Genomic DNA, 21,830 nt, shown 5'->3' on the forward strand with positions numbered 1-21,830 from the left:
CCAAATGAGTTCTTTTTCATATCCTGTTACCGCAGGTGTAGGTGTGATGCTTCTCAGGTCATGAATATTCTGCTGATGGCAGGTTCAAGATCCAAGGGCAAATTTTCATACTCTTGTAGTGCTCACGGAAACCCAGGTCTTAACCGCGGATGCGACTCAATTAGCATATTTGACCTTGCCGAGCCCCAAAATGTTTAGCTCTAATCCATTACGTTTTGGAGGTGACGCTGGCATAAAACAAAAAGAGTAAACGTGTCATCGTTTCTTCTCAGATCTGGACGATCCCGTGGTGACGGTGCACCAAAGCATAGGGGAGGCTAAGGAACAGTTCTACTACGAGAGGACGGTGTTCCTACGCTGCGCGGCTAACTCCAACCCTCCTGTACGCTACAGCTGGAGACGAGGGCGGGAGTTCCTGTCGCAGGGTTCAGATAAGGGCGTGGAGATCTACGAGCCCTTTTTTACACAGGTAACTCCCATACGTACGCACCTGTCCACAGCTTTCATTTCTAATCTAATCTCTTCAAGTTTGCTTACTTCACAAATACAGTATTGAAAGTGAGAACGAGTGTGTGTGTTTATGTGTTCCTGTGTGAACTTTTGTGTGTATATTTGAGCAAAAAAAGCAATCTCTACCGAAAGATGAATACTGAAAAAAAAATGTTTTGACGATTGATCAAAAAAAAAAAAAAAAAGATTGCAGACCTTAGAGAACTAGAAATGATTAGAGGACTCATGAAGGTTTCAGGGGATTCTTCTTCTGAGTGCTACATTCATTTAGCCTGAACTGTAGAACTGTCTTTGAATTTGGACCTTCGCTGTCATTTCAACCACAAATTGCATTCATCTGCAGGCTAATCTCAGTGGGATTTAACTCCAAATCTCTTTGCAACCGTCCCCCCCCAAGATGACTTGGGGGGGGGGGGGGGGGTTCTCACTTTATGAATCTTTTTTTTTCAGTTGGTTTGATGAGGAACACATAGTTACTGCCAGCTTCACAAAGCCTGATTCTTCATCGGCAGACACCTAATGACATGTAAAACACAGAGATCTGTCTCCCAGTGACGTTTCCAGCCCACAGAGCCTATTACTGTTGATAATTAGTCACAAGAAATGTCTTCTCGGAACGCTTCGTCCTTCCCATGCCTTTTCAAATTCTCAGCAGAGAGTTAAACAGGCGAGATCAGATTTTGGACACATTTTAGACAGAATCAGAGAGGGTTTTTTTTTTTTTTCCACATGATGTGGTGGGCTGGCTCTCTCTACATCTCAACGTCTTCCTCTTTGGAAAGAAGTCTAGGTTTGGAAAACAAAGCAGTTTTCAGTGGAGTGTTCCAGGCCCATCTCTGATTGGACTTCTGTGTGGTTTCCACTCGGAGTACACGATTAAAAATAAGACGTTTCTTAGCTTAGGGCGAAGACTGGCGTTCAACACCTTCACAACTCCGACAGAGAGTGTTAGATACGAACAGATCTAGCTCCCCCATCTCTTTCAGTTCATTAAACCATTATGTAACAAATTCATAACAGAAATAGTCGCATATCTCTAAATTTATGTACGAAACTTTGAGAGTAAATTAAGGGCAAGTTATTAATTCAGTTAAGTTCTGGATAAGCTGAATGGTAAGAAAATATCATTTGACAAGAGAACTTAAGTGAACTTGTCTGCTGAGAAAAAAAAAGAGAGGGAGAGATTTTCAGATGCAGCACAGGGCGATGAGATGATTTTAACATCTTAAAATGAGAGTAACTTCTCCATCATCATCATCATTATCTTCATCTTCATCATCATCATCATCATCACAGTGCTGCATCAGATAGTAAACATGAGTTTGAAGGCAACACAAACTCTACAGACAGCTTTTTACACTTTGAGGGACTGCCGTAGGTATAGACCTGTGGATTAACAATTGGGAAGGATTCATTAGAACTGTTTATGCCGGGTACATGTTGTAAGTAAAGTCATCGAAATTTCATTTTAACAACAGTGAGTCGCCTCTTTCCACATGCCAGATTTTCAATCATCTTAAATGAACAAATTACTGAAGAGCGTGGCTTGTGTCCGCGGTCCTGCAATTTAATGAAGTCAAAGCTACTGACTCCCCTCAGCACAAAAGGATTTGAATTTAACAATTAGACCGTAGTGGCAATGCACTTGTGTTAATTACCTAATGAACGCCAGACTGTGTTTGCCGAACCGCGTGGTGTCTTCTCTGACACCTTGGTGATGAAGATAAATGACGCAGCGATGTTTGTCGTGGGAGAGTGATTTCACGTCCGTTTACAACGTGTCGCAGATGGGGGCGGAGCCTCTTCTCCCCATACGTGTGACAGACAGGCTTCATTTAAATGTCTTATACCCTGTTATAAAGACATGACTGGAGCCTCCAGTCAGTCGTAGCTGTACTCTCTACTTTGGCCTCAGTCACAGAAGAGGGAGTATAGGAACAGCAACAGCAGTAAAAAAAAAAAGAGAGCGAGAGAGAAAGAAAGAAAAAAGCAAAAGGTCATCTGACTGTTGTTAAGGAGTACCATTTGTTCATGTGCTTAAGTTTCAGTGATAGCTAGAAAAGAGCTCCACATCGGTGAGTGAATCAGAGTAGTGCCTATAATCCAGGAGTCGGAAAAAATCCCCCATGTCAGTTCTGAATTAGACATAATCCTCACACGTATCCCGATGAATGAAGGTGTATGAAGATGAAGGATGAATGAATGAGCGTTCTTGATGATTTTGAATGAATCTCGTTGATGATTTGTTTTTGCTGTAAATGTGTGGCAGGGGGAGACTAAGATACTAAAACTGAAGAACCTTCGACCTCAGGATTATGCCAACTACACCTGCACGGCGTCTGTCCGAAGCGTTTGTGGAATCCCGGACAAGAGCGTCATGTTCAGACTCACCAACAAAACAGGTGAGTCTTTACCAACAAAGATCTAAATGAGAATGAAAAATAAATAAATACATAAAAAAAATCTTTAAAACTGTGAGAAAAGACAGGTCGTTAATGTTTGGGGATTGGAATGGAGGGGAATATTGATTTATTTGAAGGGTACTTATGTGCTTTTGAGGTTGTGAGCTATTCCTGACTGGTGAACATAACTTGCGCAATGTGAAGCAAAAAAAAAAAACAAAACAATTTAAAACATATTTATTTGAGAATTTTTTGTTATGCCTGTTTATTTTTTTTTAATGTTTCTTCTCGTTTGATAGACCTTTTTGTGATTTCAACGATCAGTTTCTGCCTATTTTATGGTTTTGAAGCCTACGCATTTACCAGTGCTTATGTGTGCTGTCTTTTTTTTTTTTGTTTGTTTTTTTCCTGTTTCGAGCGAGTGAGTGAGAGAGCCATCTTGTTAATAGAGAGTCACTGGTCATATCTTCACCAGTGAGTCAATAACCAGTTACAGAGAGTAGCCCGCAGGTTCTCTCTCTATCTCTCTTTCTTTCTTCTTCTTTTCTTTCTTTCTTTCACTGGGTTTATAACTGGTTAGGAGGCACGGGGACGGGGTGACGTTTTTCATCGCTTTTAATTCGGCCCCAGTGCCGCCGTGTTCTTAAGAAAGCACCCGGAAGGCTTCACAACAACAGAGCTTATCCGTCGCCGTGGGCCGCGCGTACTCCCGCGATGCTGCTGCCGTGACCTTTAGCAAACCCGTTAGAGTCTGAGCGGAGTGGGCAGGTCCTTCCCCACAGCCAGTCTTTCTCACTGTTACTCCCGCCGCACGTGGAGGCGTACGCGCGGGGCGGAGGCGGGAGGCGGGAGGCGGGAGGCTTGGGCCTGCTGATTGCCTTGTCGACTGGAGGGCACTTAGATCCCAGCGTGCTTGGAGCTCTTGTGGGAAAACCGGCTCTGGACAACCTTGATCGTACGTGCCACACGTCAGTGGATTTTGAGCGCACCAGTCAGAGTACAATGGGGGGGGGGGGGGGGGGGGGGGCGGACAGTTCCTTTAGGGATGCGTGTAAAACTTACACTCACTTAAAAGACTGTTTACGGCTGTATCCGAGCAGTAAGTGAGAACACGCGGCGGGCGTCTGCGGTTGCTCCACACGTGTCATGATAAATATTTAAATATAATCTCTGAAAATAAACAGAACCGGTTTAGGATTGCACAAAGTTGGAGTACGAGTGCACAAAAAAAAAAATAAACCTAGCTGATTCCTCATCCAAAATGAAAAGACTTTGGCCGCTTAATGTTGTTTTCACTCGGCGTTCTAATGAGATTAGAATGTTTCTATGGTGGTATTATTATTATTTATTTATTTATTTTTTACTGTGCTGCTGAGTTCTGCCCAGAGTCTGGTCATTGTTTTCCTTTCAGTGCTTGCGAATGGCGTTAGGTTTACGTAAGTGAAAATCTGAAGAGGCTTGAACGTGCTGCTGTCTCGCTGCTTTGTTCCTTCCCTCAAGTACAGTGTCTCAGTGTTCTACGATTTGCAGTGTGTCATAACAGTTTTGCAAAGAGTAAAATACATTTTGGTGTGAAAAGAGTCGTCAGTCAAAAGAGGTCTTTGCAAACAAGTAGCTTCTGAACAGGAGTCGATATGAAGCGTTAACATCTTTGCCTGAACTCATTGTGTGTCATTCTGTGACAGAACTGTTTATTTTCTAAAGATGTACAAGTCTTGACCAATATACTTTTAAATATACAGTGTGTAGCTCCCTGTACACTCACTCACAAATGAGTAACTATTAATTCAGTTTAATTCAAGTTTATCTGAGTAGCACTTTTTACAATTAAAAATGATCTCACAGCAGCTTTACAGAGATCAGTACCTCAGCCTTCAGTAAGTAAGCCCAATTGTTAGATCCCTTACGTGGTTCTGTTTTTTGTATGTCTGCGGTGTGTGTGTGTGTGTGTGTGTGTGTGTTTTTCCCCAGCATCCCCCACTATTAAGCTCCTGGTGGAGGACCCCATAGTGGCCAACCCCGGGCAGACGGTGACCCTGGTGTGCATCACCTCCGGCGGGGAGCCGACGCCCTCGCTGACGTGGACGCGGAACGGGGAGGACCTTCCCAAGAAGAGCGTCCTGAACAGCGGCACCCTCACGCTGCCGGACGTCACCACGGACGACGCCGGCGTCTACGGCTGCGTCGCCAACAACAACGTGGGCAACCCTGCCAAAAAGTCCACCAACATAATCGTCAGAGGTGCGTGAGAGCCCGGGGGGGGGGAGCGCAGCTATTTCTAACGTTTTTGCCGCGGCACGGCGGTGGAGCCGAGAACACAGACACGCTGTCATTGTCAGGGTATGACGAACGAACACAGTGTACGTCATGTCTGTCTCATTCTAACAGACACGCGTGTTTAGTGTGTGTCAGGATTAGCTTGTTTTTTTTAAATTCCCTACGATAGATCCACAGAGTGTACCCAAGAGCTGTCATTGTCGCGAGGGGATGGGGGGGGGGGGGCGTATTCATGAAATCTGTAGTTTAAAAAATTGATTCAGTAAGTGTTGTTGCGGTTGTTATTTTTTCCAGTATTGAAACTGAAGTCAGAGATGTTACGATGTGAACGATGATAGTTCTTTTGTGCGAGCTTTTATGAGATCTTCTTGCCACATAATTTGACCCCAAGGACAAGTCAAAATGGGGCTGCCCCCTAATGGTTGACCAAACTGTTAGTCCATGAGAGGAGCCTTTCATTGGTTGGTTAGTTGCAGAAAAAAAAAAAAAACCTCAAACTCTTTTTGGGAGCAGTGCCTTGCAGATAAAAAGTTATTAGACTATGTCAGACGAGAAATTACGACGAACTGTTGGGGCCACGTTGAGGAAAAAGAAAATCTGAGATTTCGAGAATAAGGTCGTAATGTTACGAGAATAATGCCGTCATTTTACAAGAACAAAAAGTCGTAATGTTCTGAAAATAAAGTCATAATTTTACGAGAAAAAAAGACATAATATTATGAGAACGAAGTTGTTATTTTAGGCTATCTGTTATTTTAGAGGGGAAACATCAGAGGAGCAGCCTGGCGCTTGCATTAATATTACGAGAATCAAGTCGTAAAATTTCGAGAAAAAAAAAAAACAAAAAACATCATTTTTAGGAAAATATATTACCAGCAACCAACAAAATAGGAGAGAGGACAGTCAATGGCAGCCTGAGCCTGTTTCTGGGAACTGCTGTTTAGTTACTTGTTGACTGATGTGTGTGGCACGGCACGATGCCCGAGACAAACAGCAGTTGCCAGAAGCAAGCTCTGGCTTTGTTGGTTGCTGGTAATATATTTTCCTAAAAATTATGCTTTTGTTTTTTTTTTTCTTCTCGAAATTTTATGATTTTATTCTTATCAGGGATATAGGGACATAGGCCTTTGATTACATCTTCGAAACATTTGAGAATATTACTTAACGCATTTGCAAGCTAGAATCATCTTATTTAAAATAAAAAGCCCACACCGTCATTTGCAACTGGAGAGGGAATGGTATGAAATACCACTACACACAATACACACACGCTGTCATTTAGCTGGAGTAACAGTTAGTTTAATGAATGTGTTTTTCAGAGATTTGGTGTAAAGGTTTAGTATGTGGGAGTGATATGAAACATTCTAAAGAGACAGAGGTTTGATAGTACAGTGAGGCATGTACTGTATGTTTCCATTGTTTTTGTGTTTTTTCTAGGACTCGTGTGGCCTGGGGGTATAAGTGCGGCCATGAGTTTATTTTATTTTTGAATACAGAGAGACTCTTACAGTTTCCATTAACGACTGAGAGTTAGAGAGAGAGAGAGAGAGAGAGAGAGAGAGAGAAAAATTGTCCAAGTGACTGATCAGCAGAGAAAGAATTGCTAAATGGTTATCATAGCAAAAAGACAAGAAAGATCATTGAAAAACAAGGAGTAGGATGGATTGATAAATAGCTTGACAGAGCGCAGGGGGTGTGGCTGGCTGAAGAACAACTCTATCCCTGTCCATTTGGCCTGTGGCACAAGCCTTAGTGATGCGGACATAGGATTCAGATTAAGCTCAAGTGTTCACACTTGTGATGTGTAACCAAACGAACTGAGAAATGAATGCGTTTACATTACCTCAGCTGACATTAACGTTGCCACTTATCATACATCCTCACTGCCCACTGCACCAAGAGGAAACTGGAGGTCTGTCTTTCTACCATGCCACTCAGCTGTTACTATGCCAACGGTAATTCAGACCAAGGGAAACAAAAATAGCAAACTGGAACACAAGAAATATATATATATATATATATAAAAAGGAAGACCTGGTGCTGTTTCACTTCAAAGCTGCAAGTCATAATGCTTCAAAAGTTGCTTTAATATGTTCTAACGTGTTAAAAAAGAACGTTGCAGGTTAAGTGTGATCGCCGTCTGAAAATTTTGTCATTTGCAATCAATGATTTTTTTTTTTCCGCGAATCAAAGAAAATGAAAACGAGGCATATATTACAGAATGAAGATGTTCTCTGCACTCCGGTTTATTTTAAAACATCACAAAAAAGGGCCGTAAGTGCTCCTAAGCAGCGATGATGCACGCGCTTTAACTGGACGATATTTCATCGCCGTTGTTGTTGTTGTTGTTCCTATTTTTTGTTGTTGTTTTTTTTTTTTTTTTATTAGTTGGAGTGTATTTTTCTGTGAACGCGCCGCTGAACTTTCCCGGTCGGAGCAGCTGTCTCGGCTTATTTCACAGTGGGCCCCTCCTTTTTCAAAGCAGATTCCCCCTGAGTGTAGGAAAAGCTGTTTTCACATCTGGAGACGCAGGTTTTAGCGCAAATTCCTCCTCTTATCTGTCCACTGTCCCTGGGCGGGAGAAACACCCACGGATTATGCCGAAAGCACATTTGCATGGCGAAGGAGGGGTGTCTGGAAGTCAGATGCTACTCACTCAGGTGGAAGATCCACGCTGTTACGAGGATAACGAGAGAGAGAGAGAGAGAGAAGGGGGGGTAGGAAAATGAGAACCTTAGGGAAAAGCCCTGCTACTTAAGACTCAGCAAACCCCCACCCCCGCCAAAAACGCCTCCCACACAAACCAGGTCACAAACACTCACCCGTTCCTCCAAACTCCTCCTACTCAAACCAGTTTAAGACAACTGGAGGTTCGTTCTCAATGTTTGGCAAGTTCCTTTGTACAGTTTCTTTGGCCACAATGTCGATCAGTCAATCTTATAAACACTTTTTTTCTTACGGCTCCTTGGCAACACACTACAGTCTCATGAACCCGGAGGAGCCCGGAATACAGTTCACCTTCGTCGGTATCTATGACAACGCTAAGAGATAAGTCAGGAGAGGTAGTGCTGTGCTGTGAGTATTGTCATTGATGAAACCTTGATGCTGTTATGCATAGGAAGTGATATAAAACGTCTCTCGTCGTGAGCCGACAGAGTGGTCGTTCAGCTCAAGCTGCGTTTTTCGATCTTTACTGATGCAGAAAGGCTGTTGCATGCGGAAAGGCTGTTGCATGTATGAGAAGAATTGACTAATCAGCGTCCAGGGCTATCTGGACTTGGGCACGTTGAACGTGGATTTTTTTTTTCCCCCTCTTGAATCTAAAGTCCGCCGTTTGTTCACTGAGGGACCATAATGGTCTCTGATGCTAATGTTGTTTTCTTGTTTTACCCACAAAGCCACAGAGAACTGATCACAGTCCATTGTCGCAATTATAAAGAGAGAGTGATGCTGTCATCTAATCAACACAAGAGTGCCCCCCCCCCATCCGATTCCCTGGAATCACAGACGGCAAATCCCACATTGCTTGGAACCAATCCAAAACTCCTACATTCTTTACATCAAACACCACAACAGAGATGACTTTATGACTTGAGTGTGAGTGTTTATGTTTTATGACTGACTGAACTGTCTGTTTGATAGCAGCTTTTTCCTCTCTGAACTCAGATTGCTTTTCTATATTCCTACTGCAGATTTTCATCAAAAATGTTTGTGCTCAGTAATAATAAAAAAAAAAAAAAAAAACCACCAGAAAGAAAGAGAGAAAGAAGAAAGAGAGAGAGAACTCAGCAGTAGTAGAAGCCGTGTTTAGCTCTGTTTGTGCGTTGGAAAGACATTAGGCAGTGTGGGTCCCTCTGTTTGTGCTGTTTTTACTGTTTCTACACTTAAAAAAAAAAAAAAAACCCTGTGGGCTTTTAGACACTGCGGGGTAATTATCGATGTTTATAGCACCATACGGTTTATTGTGTGAACAGCGAGCCCCAACCCCACCCCACCCCCCCGCCCCCCTTCTCCTCCCCCCCACTCCGTCTCTCTCTCTCTCGTCCTTCTCTGTTTTGGCTCACGGAACTATCCGGAACTCTCTGACATTTCCACCCTCTTCTGCACAGACCCTGTTATTTTCCTCCGGCGATATGTTATTATTTGGCGAGGAGTGAAAAACGAGAGGCCGCAGCGCCGTCGGCGTCGTCGTCGCCGATGCTTTCAAGATCCAGCGGTCGCGTCGGGACGGACGTTTAACGGAACGGTCGTCACGTCCACTTTGGGGTTTTTAAATGCTTTTATTTTTTTTTTTTCGTGGATGTCAGGCCACACCGTTCTGATAGATTATAACTGTGATTTGGCCCCCAGTCTGGCGCACTGAAGAGCGAGTCCCTTCCATAAGGAGACGCGTTTGGGGCCAAGGCGGTGAAGTCTTTACGAGCAGCGTGGCACAGATGGTCGAATCTCATTTGGTGAAGGCCCCCGCGAAAGGGACGGGCCGAGAGGCAAAAACAATATTACATTTAGAAGATTGCGCCTAGGTAATCTGCCGGAGCGGTGGACCCTGTATCCACGGGAGCAGCTTCTGAGGTCAGCTTTGATGTCACCTTGCCTGAGCCCAAGGACGGAGGACAGAACGTATGGGGAGATGAAGTAGTTCGATTAAAACCCGGGAAATGCTCGACCCCTTGACACTGTACCGAGCCGAGGCAGAATCATCACGTTGACCTGAGATTCTAGGCTTTATTTCAGATTAGCAACGCTTTTTTTTTCTTCATCAGAAAATGTACATATTATCTTCTTTTTCTCTATTTTGTCAGATTAAATCCAGTGGCCAAACGCCGCTTACGCTGCACTGTTCTCATTTTACCCCTATTTCTTTTTTTTCACCCCACAATTCCAGCTTTGTTTTTTTGTTGTCCTGATTCAGCCCGACAGAGGAGCCCTCCAACGCGGGTCATGTTCAGAACCAGTCGTCTCTTTGACGTGCATAAACCGTCAGAATCAAGGGTTTCATGCGTAAACCGTCAGAATCGAGGGTTGAAGAGTTGTGTTGGCCTCACCACAACCAAAATCCCCATTTACAGGCAGGAGTGTATATGACAGCCTCAGTGTTTATGGAGACAATGGACCTTTTATCGTCACTGGCCGTAGCGTCTCCATGATAAGTATGAGCTATTAAATGAAAGGACACCTAGAGCAACATACTGCGGAGACGTTAGGGCACTAAAATGATTTTTACCCATATGCTGTGGTTAAGGCGTGACCCACCTCAGCATATAAACCATTGTGTGATTTTTCCCATGGACAAAAGTAGAGTACTACCCATCTCAAACTTTAAAAAGGAGAGCGAGAGAGCGAGAGAGAGAGAGAGAGAGAGAACAAATATCCTGTGAGAATATGTGTATGTGAAACAAAGGAGAAAACACTGGTCTCAAGTGCAGGTCGGACAGAGAGCAAACGACTCCAGTGCTTTTTGTGATACAGCACAGAGGACGAGCGTCTTTGTCCTCCCCTGTCCCCCCGGCGCTGGATTCGCCTTCAAAAAAAAAAAAAAAAGAGGGGGGGCAGGGGGGCTTTTTTTTTTTTTTTCTTTTTTAATCTCAATTGTAAATCTTTTGAGAGATGGTGGACTGACTTCTGAAGGAGATCTTCCACTCCATCATCGAACACATTATGTAAGAGGACAGCACAGAAGGAAATACTAATACTATCAAAAGCAAGGAGAGACACTTTTCATCATGTGCTCAGAAAGTTTTCAGAGAGCCTTGCGCACGTAACCTTAGCGAGTCAGAACATGATGAGTGTCAGAGCGAGTGTACTTTTTAATGACATGGGTTTTTTTTTTATCATTTGAGAAACAAAGAGACATGTTTAGATATATATTAAAAAACCATTGCTATGTGAGTGCTTAATGACTGGCAAGACTAAAGCCTTAGGCCAACACTGATTACATTATTGGTAAAGGAACAGTACTGGTTAGCTGGGCTTGATGTATATCTACCATGTTACTGGCCACTCTACCACCATCCCATAATAGTCCATAATTGCGCCATTAAACTGAGAGTAATTAGGCCCATTTACAGTTTTCATGGGAAAAAAACCCTTTATCTCGGCCTTTTCTGACCGTTCTAATTGGTTGTCAGATCTGTTTGTTTCAGACTGTTGAGTAGACTTAAGAGAGTCATGCCCTGTATTAAGCGTATCAGTGGTAATTAAAGTACCATTCTGAATTGTGTTCCACCCAGAATACAATACAGCCACGGTACTGAGACTACTTCACTTCTTTGCCAATAACATCTCTTCAAATTTGCATTTGTCATCCTTGATCTTATGTTTAAAACATCGCTGTAAAACATTCATCAAAAGTTGATGCGTTCTGGGTGGCACGACTCATCTCTGAAACGACTGTTCATAATCATTATTTAATACTTCTCTGAGTATTACTCTGTGTCAGACGAACAGCAGTTTACATATAATGCGATATAGATTCGTGTGAGAACTTCAGAGTCGTGAAGGGTAATCCCCAGAGATTGCTGATAAACTCACAAAGAGGCATTATTGTGAGATTATCAATAATAATATGATCTGTATTGAAACTCCCCTTTATCTGTGTCCCCAGCCTTCCATCTTGCTCATCTGTTTTCTGGGCGGTTTATAGGACATAAATGCAGCTATTCAGGACGGCGTGTGTAAAATGAACTTGGGTCAGTGGCACGAACTGTGGAAAATACGGCACTGGGATCAGAGACAGGTGTGTGACGGGAAGAGCCGAAGTGAATCAGGTGTGTGTTTCTTTCACCTCACCGGGTATACCTGAATCGCTCCCGCCCAGGGAAACCGTACTCTGACATGACCGTAGCCCAAACTGGCAAGAACCTCGGTTAAGATACGTTCTTCCCTCTCAAGCGTATCGTTTCCAATGCCGAAGCCTTCCCACAGCCGCCGTCCTGCATGTAGAGCAGGTCATCTGCTCTGCGGACAGTGCTTTCCGCGTGGACCCAGGCAAAATTGCCTGACTCATCGCCTTTGTAACTTATTTATGAGGTTTGGTGAGAGAGGGAGGGTTAAGCTTTGCTGAGCCTGCAGCCTGCCACAGGAGTACACCTTTTTATTTATTTACAGAGCAGATATCATCTCCCGTTTGGGACGCTTCCCATGAGAAAATCCAAAAAAAAAAAAAAAAAACTGGCCTTGGCACAGCGTTTTTATAACTTTTTCATTCTTTAAATGAATAAAAAAAAAAATTTGTCTGCTACACAGAAAGTTTGTAATCATAGCCGTCTATGTTTTTTTTTTTTTTTTTGTACTTGCCTCAGCAAAAAAAAAATTTTTTTTTTTTTTGGGGAAAAATAAATAAATAGATAAATAAAACTTGATCAATAGTACCGGTCTCTCTCACTTCCCATCTAGCTAAGTAAAAATCAAAAGATTTCTGTTATTAAATTCCTTTTCAAAAATGTTCGTGCAGAGGGGTTCGATTGAGTGTCATATATGCCTCGGAAAAACAATATCTTCCAGGCTTGTCTTTTCCGTGGTACAGTATTTATAATGTGTTTTGTATCGAGTGTGTAGTTCTTCAGATTAAACGTATTGACTCCAGGCTAGATGTTATTATAGTACACTAGTGGCTGGGGGGGGGGGGGGGGGGGGGGGGGGGGGGGGGAGGGGGGGGGGGGGGGGGGGGGGGGGGGGCGGGAAGGGGATTTTAACTTTTCTCTCGTAATAAAAAAGACTGACTCGGTTGAATGCGACGTGAGACAAGTCCTTCTCCTTGGTTAATGTAGCACCGTGGGATTCACGGGTTGTCAGATCTGTGGCAAACCTTCAACATTCGAGTCCCCCCCCCCCCCCCCCCCCCCCCCCCAATTTGCCTTTCTGCAATAATAACTTAATAATGTTCAACTTTCAAAACTTTTTGACAACTTTCATCTCACATAGCCTTAGGAAATGTATCTGAGCGCGCCAGTGCTGTTGTTAGACAATTCTAATGATCTTGTGGCCTGACAGTATCATTAACAGGAGGAAAGAATGAATGCCATTGAACGTGTCAGTTGAAAACTGAAAGGAGACCAGCTTGGTCACTCCGACAGAGGACGAATGTCGCACAAAGTCGATCAGGCATATATACATATTATATGTGTACAGCTATAGTATACAGCTATTACAAGCGTTGGAGAACTGGCAATCAATTCACTGCTAAATCCGACGTGTTCTGTTCTGTTCCATTCCTGTTCCAGCCCAAGTCTGCCTTCCAGCCTATTCCCTATCCAGCCAATTACAGAAGGCACTGTGGCCCCACTAATCACAGGTGGGTTTAGGACGATCGGATCAGAAACCTAATAAGACAGTGGTTTTTTTTGTTTGTTTTTTTTACCAGTTTACTCCTCTACTTGTTTTTATGTGATATAAAACTTCATACTTAAACCTGTGAAGTTGTGTTATGATCACAAGTTCACCTGCTAAATCTGTTCCGTTGTCAACGCATCGCAACAGTGCCAAGAAGAAAAAAAGTCCTCCAAAATAAACCGTCATCAAAGGATCCACGATCCCGTCGTTATTATTCATCAAACGACTGGGTTTTCTAGCACGACACCTGGCAGTGATGGTACAGATCCAGAGGTCTAGAGACACACCCTTCCTCCTCCACTATAATAGAAACGACATCGGTATTGAGTCGCCACTTCTTGAAGTATGCAAAGTAGTGGAGTTCAATGGTCTGGCTTGTGTTTGCGTGGGACGCGGTCGAGACCCGTCTGCATGAGCGTGGGCTGAAGTGCCTCAGGGTATTTGTTCGTCCTTGTCGTTCAGGTGCGTTCAGGTGCATCTCGTATCCGTCGGCCAGTAGGATCTCTCGGCAGGAGAACGCTCCACGCCAAGGGTGGGATTATTCAGGAACGGTTCCAGGAACATGACAGCAAATTTGGCTTACCGCAATGGCCTCCCCAGTCTCCAGATCTCAATCCAGCTGAGCATCTGTTGGATGAGGCAGAATGAGGAATACAGATCCAACCACCTGCCAAACTTACAACAACTACTGGAAGTAAGGGAGCAGACATGGGCCAACATTCCTGAAGTGGGGATTTTCACACCTTGTTGAGCCCAATCTGGCAACAGATTCAGACTGCGCTGAGGGCAAAAAGGTGGAGGGAACTCACTGTTAGGATGATGTACTCGCTAAAAGGGCCACTCACTGTTACATTTATGGTAGATCCATAACCACGAGTCAGACGGGAGACGGCTTTGTTTGTCTCTTTACGCAATATACGCACAAGGCTCTGAAGCCAATGGCACAGTGACTGTGAGCTCATCCTAATGGATGAAAGAAAAAAAAGAAAAGAAAAAAAAAGACGAAAACAAGGTACGTACGATGAAGACTTCACATACATTTTGGCATGAATTTAATTTTATATTTTTAAAATGAAGACTTTTTTTTTTTTTTTTGACAAGGACAATGCGCTTCATCAGCTCAGCAGAGTTGAGTCAAAGAAGGATCTGTACCATCTGTAGCATCATCTGTTAGCGCTGTGATGTCTTCCACAGAACGGGCTGATATCGGAGAAAAAAAATAAAAATAAAAAGAATTACAGTTTGTTTGCCCAAATTGCTTTCCATAATTTCTTATCATAGCTCAACATAACAGGTGCAATCACAGGTAATTGTGCCTCTTTGTATTCTCCTTTCTTTCTTTGTGTTTTTTTTCTTTTTTGACTTGTACGCCAAGGCTGTTTCAGCCAATGAGAGTATTGTTTCTTGTTATGGGCTTTTTGTTGTCAGGGTTTAACCTTTAAAGTTGTTACAAACTTTAGTCTCCTTTTTAAACGCAACGGTGAGTCATTTTGGACGCCTCGTGAAACTCAAACTGCACTTTGGAGATTAAGAAATCATCATCCAATGTGTGTGTGCGTGCGTGTGTGTGTGTGTCACTGTAACCTACCAGGGATCATTTTTGAGAAGATTACACACCTTGTCGCTTCATAATTGCTTGTCTGCGATACCTCTCGATAATGACAGAACTTGTGTGAAGGAATTGAATTTTTTAAACATTACACTGTACAATCTTTACGAGGTTATCCAAAGAGACCAGAGCCATCCCAGCTCAATTATAGTATTGATTTAGTTGTAATTATGCCAACGAGAGAGAGAGAGCGAAAGAGAACGAAAGCGAGAGAGGGATTTCGTGAAGCCCAAACTCTTAATACAACAACAACTCACAGCTGTGGGTTATTTTCCTTCTCTCAAAGTGATCTTGGCTGGGCTGACTTGATTAAGAAACGATGGTCCACCACTAGACCTCTCTCTCTCTCTCTCACTACACTGCAGTGTGACTTTTACTATTCGCCTTGTGCATGTAAATCAACATTTTAATCCGATTTTTCTTTGAATAATTTATCAGCATTGAATCTCATTTCAATAAATATGTTGCAAGTGAGATTTGTTATTTTGCTAGTTTCCCGGTATTGCCATAACGCGCTGTCTAACTGGGAGGCGTTGTAAACGAAGTCTGTTTAAGGTCGAATTTGTTCAGCTGCGTGTGTTTGTGGTAAAGATGCAGTGAATCAGGAGACCAGTTTTAGACAACCTGATACATTTCCCTTTTACGGGCCTCAGTTTGGTTTCCAAAGCAACGTTTGACAACATTTTTGGTCTGTCTTCTCGTCAGCCCCATCACCCTAGCCAGTGCACTCAGTACATGGCAGTAGAAAGCATAACCGTCAGCCTCTCTTCAGACAGTGTGTGTGTGGTCATTAGTGCTTAGAGACCGTACGAATATTCAGGCCATGTGCTTCGTAGGGAGCTAGATAGTACTTCAGCGTTTTCCACTGAGAATACTGAACAAGCCGTTCATATTAGATTCAGGAGAGTGTGGTGAAGGATCGTTGGGTCGCTACGCCGTGTTTTTTTTTCACAGCTGCAGGCGATGGTGTTTCGTGCTTCAACATATTTACGTGAAAGTGAATTATGAATTATTCGTTATAACTTTTTCATGGAACTGATGTCGTAACAAACCTGGGGAAGCAGTAGTTTAAAACCCTTAGAGATGTTTAAGAATTGGTTTTAAGTCAGTAGGCTAGAGACGCGTCGGTCATATCCGCGGCGTTTGAAGCCATATCGTACGGATTAAGCCGACTATACTGTTCCACACCTTTAAATTGGAAGCGCGGTTTAAAAATAGCACATGTCAACAATACCGAAAGCCATTAAACATTGGCGAAGATTTGTAACTCGTTAGCACTTTCAGCCATACTTGTATGGGATAACAATATTTTTCAAGTATGGACACAAAACCCGCTGAAATATTTCTAGTGATTTTGTGTGTTTTTTTTAATGATAATACACTCAGCGGTTGGAAAACGGAGAATGCGCTGTGCCTGTTCAGAATGACACGTGCGGTGTGGCTTAGGCGTAGGACAGAATGTAAATCTTTTATATTTATTCAAAATACCTCTATGACAAAAGTGATATTTTCTTGTCGCCTCAAAGTCATGACTCCAATCCTAATGGTAATGAGCTGTCTGCTGATCATCGAACAGGCATCCTTCGCAATATTGTGTGTGTGTTTTTACCGCCCCATAAATGCATCGAAACCAGCAATTCTAACGTCATTCACCGGCTTCAAGATGCTCAAAACGTAGTCCTTGACGGGCAATTCTCATCTTTAAACAAGATAAATTTTTTTTTGCTACGATTTAAATACTCTTAGCCTTGCCTGGATCTCAAAAGCCTCGATGTCGATCATATGACTCTTGACTGTGTTTGAAATCAAATCCGTCTTTACATTCTCGAATACATTGCGGAGAAAGAACAGAAGCCCAGATCTTTAACCGTGCAATATCGACGATTCTTTCTGAACAGTAAATCCCATTTGGATTTAGAACAACATAGCTGTTTCTTCAGGAACTCTCTGACGTCAAGACAAAGGAAGCGGTAATGGTGTTGTTGTGAAGAGATGACTCCTGGCTGAGATTGCTCTTATGAAGTTCTGAAATATATAGAGAGATATACCGGGTTGCTGTGTGTTTGTCGTCCCCCCGGCCAGCAGGCTGCTTTGCCTTGGCCTTTGGCTTTTTGTTTTGTTTTTGTTTTTTCTGTTTTTTTCAGAGTTGGGAAGGTGTTGAATGTGTATCATTGGATTGTTCACTGACATCGTATGCTTCACACACAGCTAACAGTTCGCTAGGTGTGAACGGTGAGTCACACGTCTTCCGAGTGGACAGGGTCTGCATGAGTCAGGGACAAACACCCTGTCCCCAGCTTCAGCACGCGGCACACTTGTGACTCGAAGCCATTTCCCTGTCCAAGGAATCTCACAGTTAACGGTTCTCCAACTCTCCATCCTGAGGGGTTTTCAGTTTGTTTTGTTTTTTTCTCACTGTATTTGAGGAGATACCAAGATACTCTATTTTAAGACCAGTGCCATGTGAAGTGTTGCGTGTGTGCCTGTGTGTGTGTGTGTGTGTGTGTGTGTGTGTGTGTACATGTTTGTGTGTGTGAGAGAGAAATAGAGAGTAATGTGCCAGTGTGAGATGACAGCTCACTGTGTTATAGCCCTACATTAGCCAAACGATTCATGGTTTTGTTCTTTATGAGACATGTCATTCGTCACACCGTAAAGAACATTCTGGAACGCTATATATATGTATATATATATGGGTACATATATATGTATGGGTATGTGTATCAAAATATAATGTGTGTTTCTGTGGGGACAGCTTTTTTTAGCCATATAAATATAAGCGCTGCCTGAGGAGATAGCAACACTGAGTGCACTATTTACCTGAGGACAGAGATCAGCCATCTTGCTGTTTTTTTTTTTTTTAATTTGTCTTTTCAATTTTCCATTTTTTAAAAGGTTTTGAAGCCCTCTTTTCAGATGCTAATAGCACAAGCATAGCATCACTAATAGTTCAGTTTGAAACGAATCGTTTTTTTGGCACGAGACGTTTTAAAACCGCAATTATCAAACGCGAAAGCGTTTGAGGAGGAGCACTTCTGGCCCGAGAAGGGTTCCTTGCCAAAACGTGTTCTGACCTGGATTTGGTTTCTCCCATTGGGCACTGACAGATGAGCCGCACTGAGGAGTCATTTGTTTCTTTAAGAGCATTAGGGACATTTTTACATTCAGCCTTTGCTAATTGCCATCTGCAGCCTCATAATACTTTCACAGGCGTAATAGTGTTGCTCACTGGATCAGTGGCATGTGGTCATTAGTGGAATTCATACAGAGGGAGTAAAACACAAAAGGTGTGTGTGTGTGTGTGTGTAAGTGCGGCCACTAAGTTTATTAAAATTCATGTCACTCCATAAACAACTTCTGTCCGGGTTCTGAAGAACATCTATTTAAAAATGATCCCAGTGAATTTTCAATATGTGCCACTGTATCTGAATACTAACTGAAAAGACACATCCAAGGTTTATGAATGATTAATAGGTAAATAAGTGAGTGAATAAACAGATCTGCCTTTGGAGTGAGGTATGTTTTTTTGCCGTCCCCAGAGAAAACCTTGATCAACGCTCGTATTCGTTCAGTGAGTCTTCACCTTCTCGTTGTTTTCTCTTGTTAAAAGGACTGAAGTATCAAAAAAAAGAATATCAGAGTTGGGGAAAAAAAAATGCCTACAAATCTCCCCAGAAAAAGCCACCGCAAAAAATAAGTGACACGTTTATTATTAACATGCTATATGCTTCCAGTACTTCTGGTGAAATAAATATTTTAAAAATGTATGTTTCTGTCTGTCCAGCTCTGAAGAAGGGGCGGTTTTGGATCACGCCAGACCCATACCATAACGACGACAACATCCAGATTGGGCGGGAAGTCAAGATCTCCTGTCAGGTGGAGGCCACGCCCCCCGAGGAGCTCCAGTTCAGCTGGTTGAAAAACGGCCGCCCCTTGCGCAGCTCGGAACGCATGGTCATCACCCAGACCGACCCCGACGTCGCGCCGGGCACCACCAACCTCGACATCATCGACCTCAAGTTCACCGACTTCGGTACCTACACCTGCATGGCCTCGCTGAAGAACGGGGGCATCCCCGAAATCAGCATCGACGTCAACATCTCCTCCACCACCGGTGAGTACGAGGCCCTGCCGTGCGCCACTGGGCTTTCTCATGCTCCTTTTAAAAAAGGGTCATTTGACTGGGTCATCCTCTCCAGCAGTCCAGTGTGCTCATGGAGCGTATGGTCCATTTCCGTCTCTGTACGGTTTTCCTTTCTGCCCTCGCAGTTTGTCTTTCCAGGCAAGTCTAGCTGTATAAATGTTACATTCTCTTGGTTTGTGCATGAATTTAATCTTCCTTCAAGCTGTTTCTAGATTCTAGATTTTTCTCTGTGAGAGCAGCTCTCGACTAGCTCCTTAGAGATAGAGGTATAAAGTTTAAACTCCTCTTAGCCAAGATCTGTGAAACGGAAACTTTCCTTGAGTTACATGTTGAATAAGTGAGGTTTGCAGTAGTCATTTTTATAAATGATCCGTGCATAATTGGCTGCGTTTTTGTTACTGGCGTAACATACGCTTGACCCATGCACGGAGGTACATTAGGTAAACAACCTCGAATAGCCTGTAATGTTTAACTAATAGCAACTATTATGAACTGGTGCAAAGCCCTATTTCATATACCACCATGGTTCGTGTATCAAACACGACGCGTATAATCAGTTTATTTCTCCGTTAACCTGCTATTTGACTAAACTGCTGTTTTATAAACTGGAGTCGGATAAGGTCACAGACGGCCCAGGTAGGCGATAAGCCTCTTTACTTCGCAAATCCAGAGGCTTGCGACATCTTTGCGCTCTTCCCCGGTTCTGTATTCTTGCTTAAATTTAAAAGTCCCCGAACGCACTTAAGCCCTGGAGATTTGGTGTGCTTTCCGCTTGGCGTGGCGGTGCCTCAGTGGGTTGGTTTGGGGGGGGGGTGTCACGTAGGGGGTGAATCAGGGGCTTGGATGTTGGAATCTCAGGCTGGGCGCTGGGGGAGCACAGATTTCACGCTGGAAGCCCGCTGCTTCTAATGTCTCTGCCCTTCCTCCGGTTCTCCTGTCCTTCAGCACCGACAATTAACCTTAAATTACGGCCGCGTACCCCTGTGTCTCTCACCCACCCTTCACCCCAGCGGGGCAACCTTGAAACGAAAAAAGAAAGAAAAAAAAAGCAATGTTGATCAATGGCGTAGGTTCAATAAAATGTGACTTTATACAGTTTGAGTATAAAATAACAATAGCTGATGGCATAACCCCTAATTCCGTTCAGTTATAGTCCCATTGCCTGCGTTCCAATTGGTCGCATTCTTATTTCTCGCGTTCCTATTGGATGAATTCTGATGTGTGCATTCCTGTTGGTTGTTGTACGTTTCCATGGGGGGGGGGGGGGTCACACATAGCTAGGTTTTTCAAAAAAGATACAGTTCTTTCAGGGATTAGCTAATTATGATAATAACTTGCAAAAGTCTACATACCCCAAGCCTAGAGGACACAGGACTCCAAATAAAGGGGGATGGGTTGAAGAGGCAAAGGGTGGTCTGTCCTTTCCTGTCTCCAGTGACTGAGCGCATGGCAAGATATCTGACTGCCAAGATTTGAGTCTTCAGGGCAGATATTAATAGGAGTTTTTGCAGACTAAATGATTATTAATTGAAAGTCGTTCATGCATTCCTAACTAAACGGGGGAGATAATTGGACTGAATATGGAGCTAATGTTTTTCGCGGGGACGTAACAGTGCTATGTCGAAACTTTAACGATAATTTATTTCGAAGGTAACAAGTTTACCGTAATGAAATTCGTAATCGTTTTCCTTGTAAACAGTTTCACTGATCCGCCTCGTGTTACAGGTTGCCGGGCCAGTTGATAACCTGCTAAACAAATGTATCATACAACACACATACGTACAACAGTTTGGCTGCTCTGCTGATATCACCGTCGTTTTGTGAGCTAATTTCTGAGCATTTGAGAATTTGGCTAAAGGCTGTGAGTTCCACCTCCAAACTAAAGAATATGTCAGTGTGGTCTGTGAGGGATTGTGACGAACAGGGACAGGTAAAAATAAATATGAAAGTGAATAATTAATGATCAGGGCCAAAGTGTGTGTGCCTGTCATCTGTCTGTGTGTGTGTGTGTGTGTGTGTGTGTGTGTGTGCGTGCGTGCGTGTGTGTGTGTGTGAGCTCTACACTGCTCTTTCTCACACGAATCCCCATTGTACTGACAAATGAAAGACATTCTGGTGTTTCTCTCTTCCATCTGTTCCATCTCTCTCTCTTTCTCTCTCTCTCTCTCTCTCTCCCTCTCTTGCTCTCACTTGCACACTCTCTCTCTCTCCCTCTCGCTCTCACTCTCACTTGCACTCTCCCCCTTTCTCTCTCTCTCTGTATCTCTCTCTCGCTCTCTCTCTCTGTTTCTCTGTCTCTCTCTCTCTCTCTCGCTCACTCTCTCTCTGTGTCTCTATCTATTTCCTGCTTTTCCTCTCCCCTCACTGAAAAACTCAGGTATTTGTGTTCTGTCTGTCTTTGTCTCTCCCCTCACTGAAAAACTCAGGTATTTGTGTTCTGTCTGTCTTTGTCTCTCCCCTCACTGAAAAACTCAGGTATTTGTGTTCTGTCTGTCTTTGTCTCTCCCCTCACTGAAAAACTCAGGTATTTGTGTTCTGTCTGTCTTTGTCTCTCCCC

The 21,830-nt window shown here is 43.3% G+C and overlaps 1 protein-coding gene across 1 annotated transcript in view; it reads left to right on the forward strand.

Annotated features, from left to right (window-relative positions):
• The window catches only part of LOC115821705 (MAM domain-containing glycosylphosphatidylinositol anchor protein 2-like), a 93,041-nt gene that overhangs the window by 16,877 nt on the left and 54,334 nt on the right, over positions 1-21,830 (forward strand). The window contains 4 exon segments of the mRNA XM_030785512.1: positions 273-469; positions 2,780-2,912; positions 4,884-5,153; positions 18,914-19,243. Coding sequence (XP_030641372.1) covers positions 273-469; positions 2,780-2,912; positions 4,884-5,153; positions 18,914-19,243 — 930 coding nt within the window.

The sequence above is a fragment of the Chanos chanos genome, chromosome 1 (assembly GCF_902362185.1).
Source record: "Chanos chanos chromosome 1, fChaCha1.1, whole genome shotgun sequence".
Taxonomy (NCBI): Eukaryota; Metazoa; Chordata; class Actinopteri; order Gonorynchiformes; family Chanidae; genus Chanos; species Chanos chanos.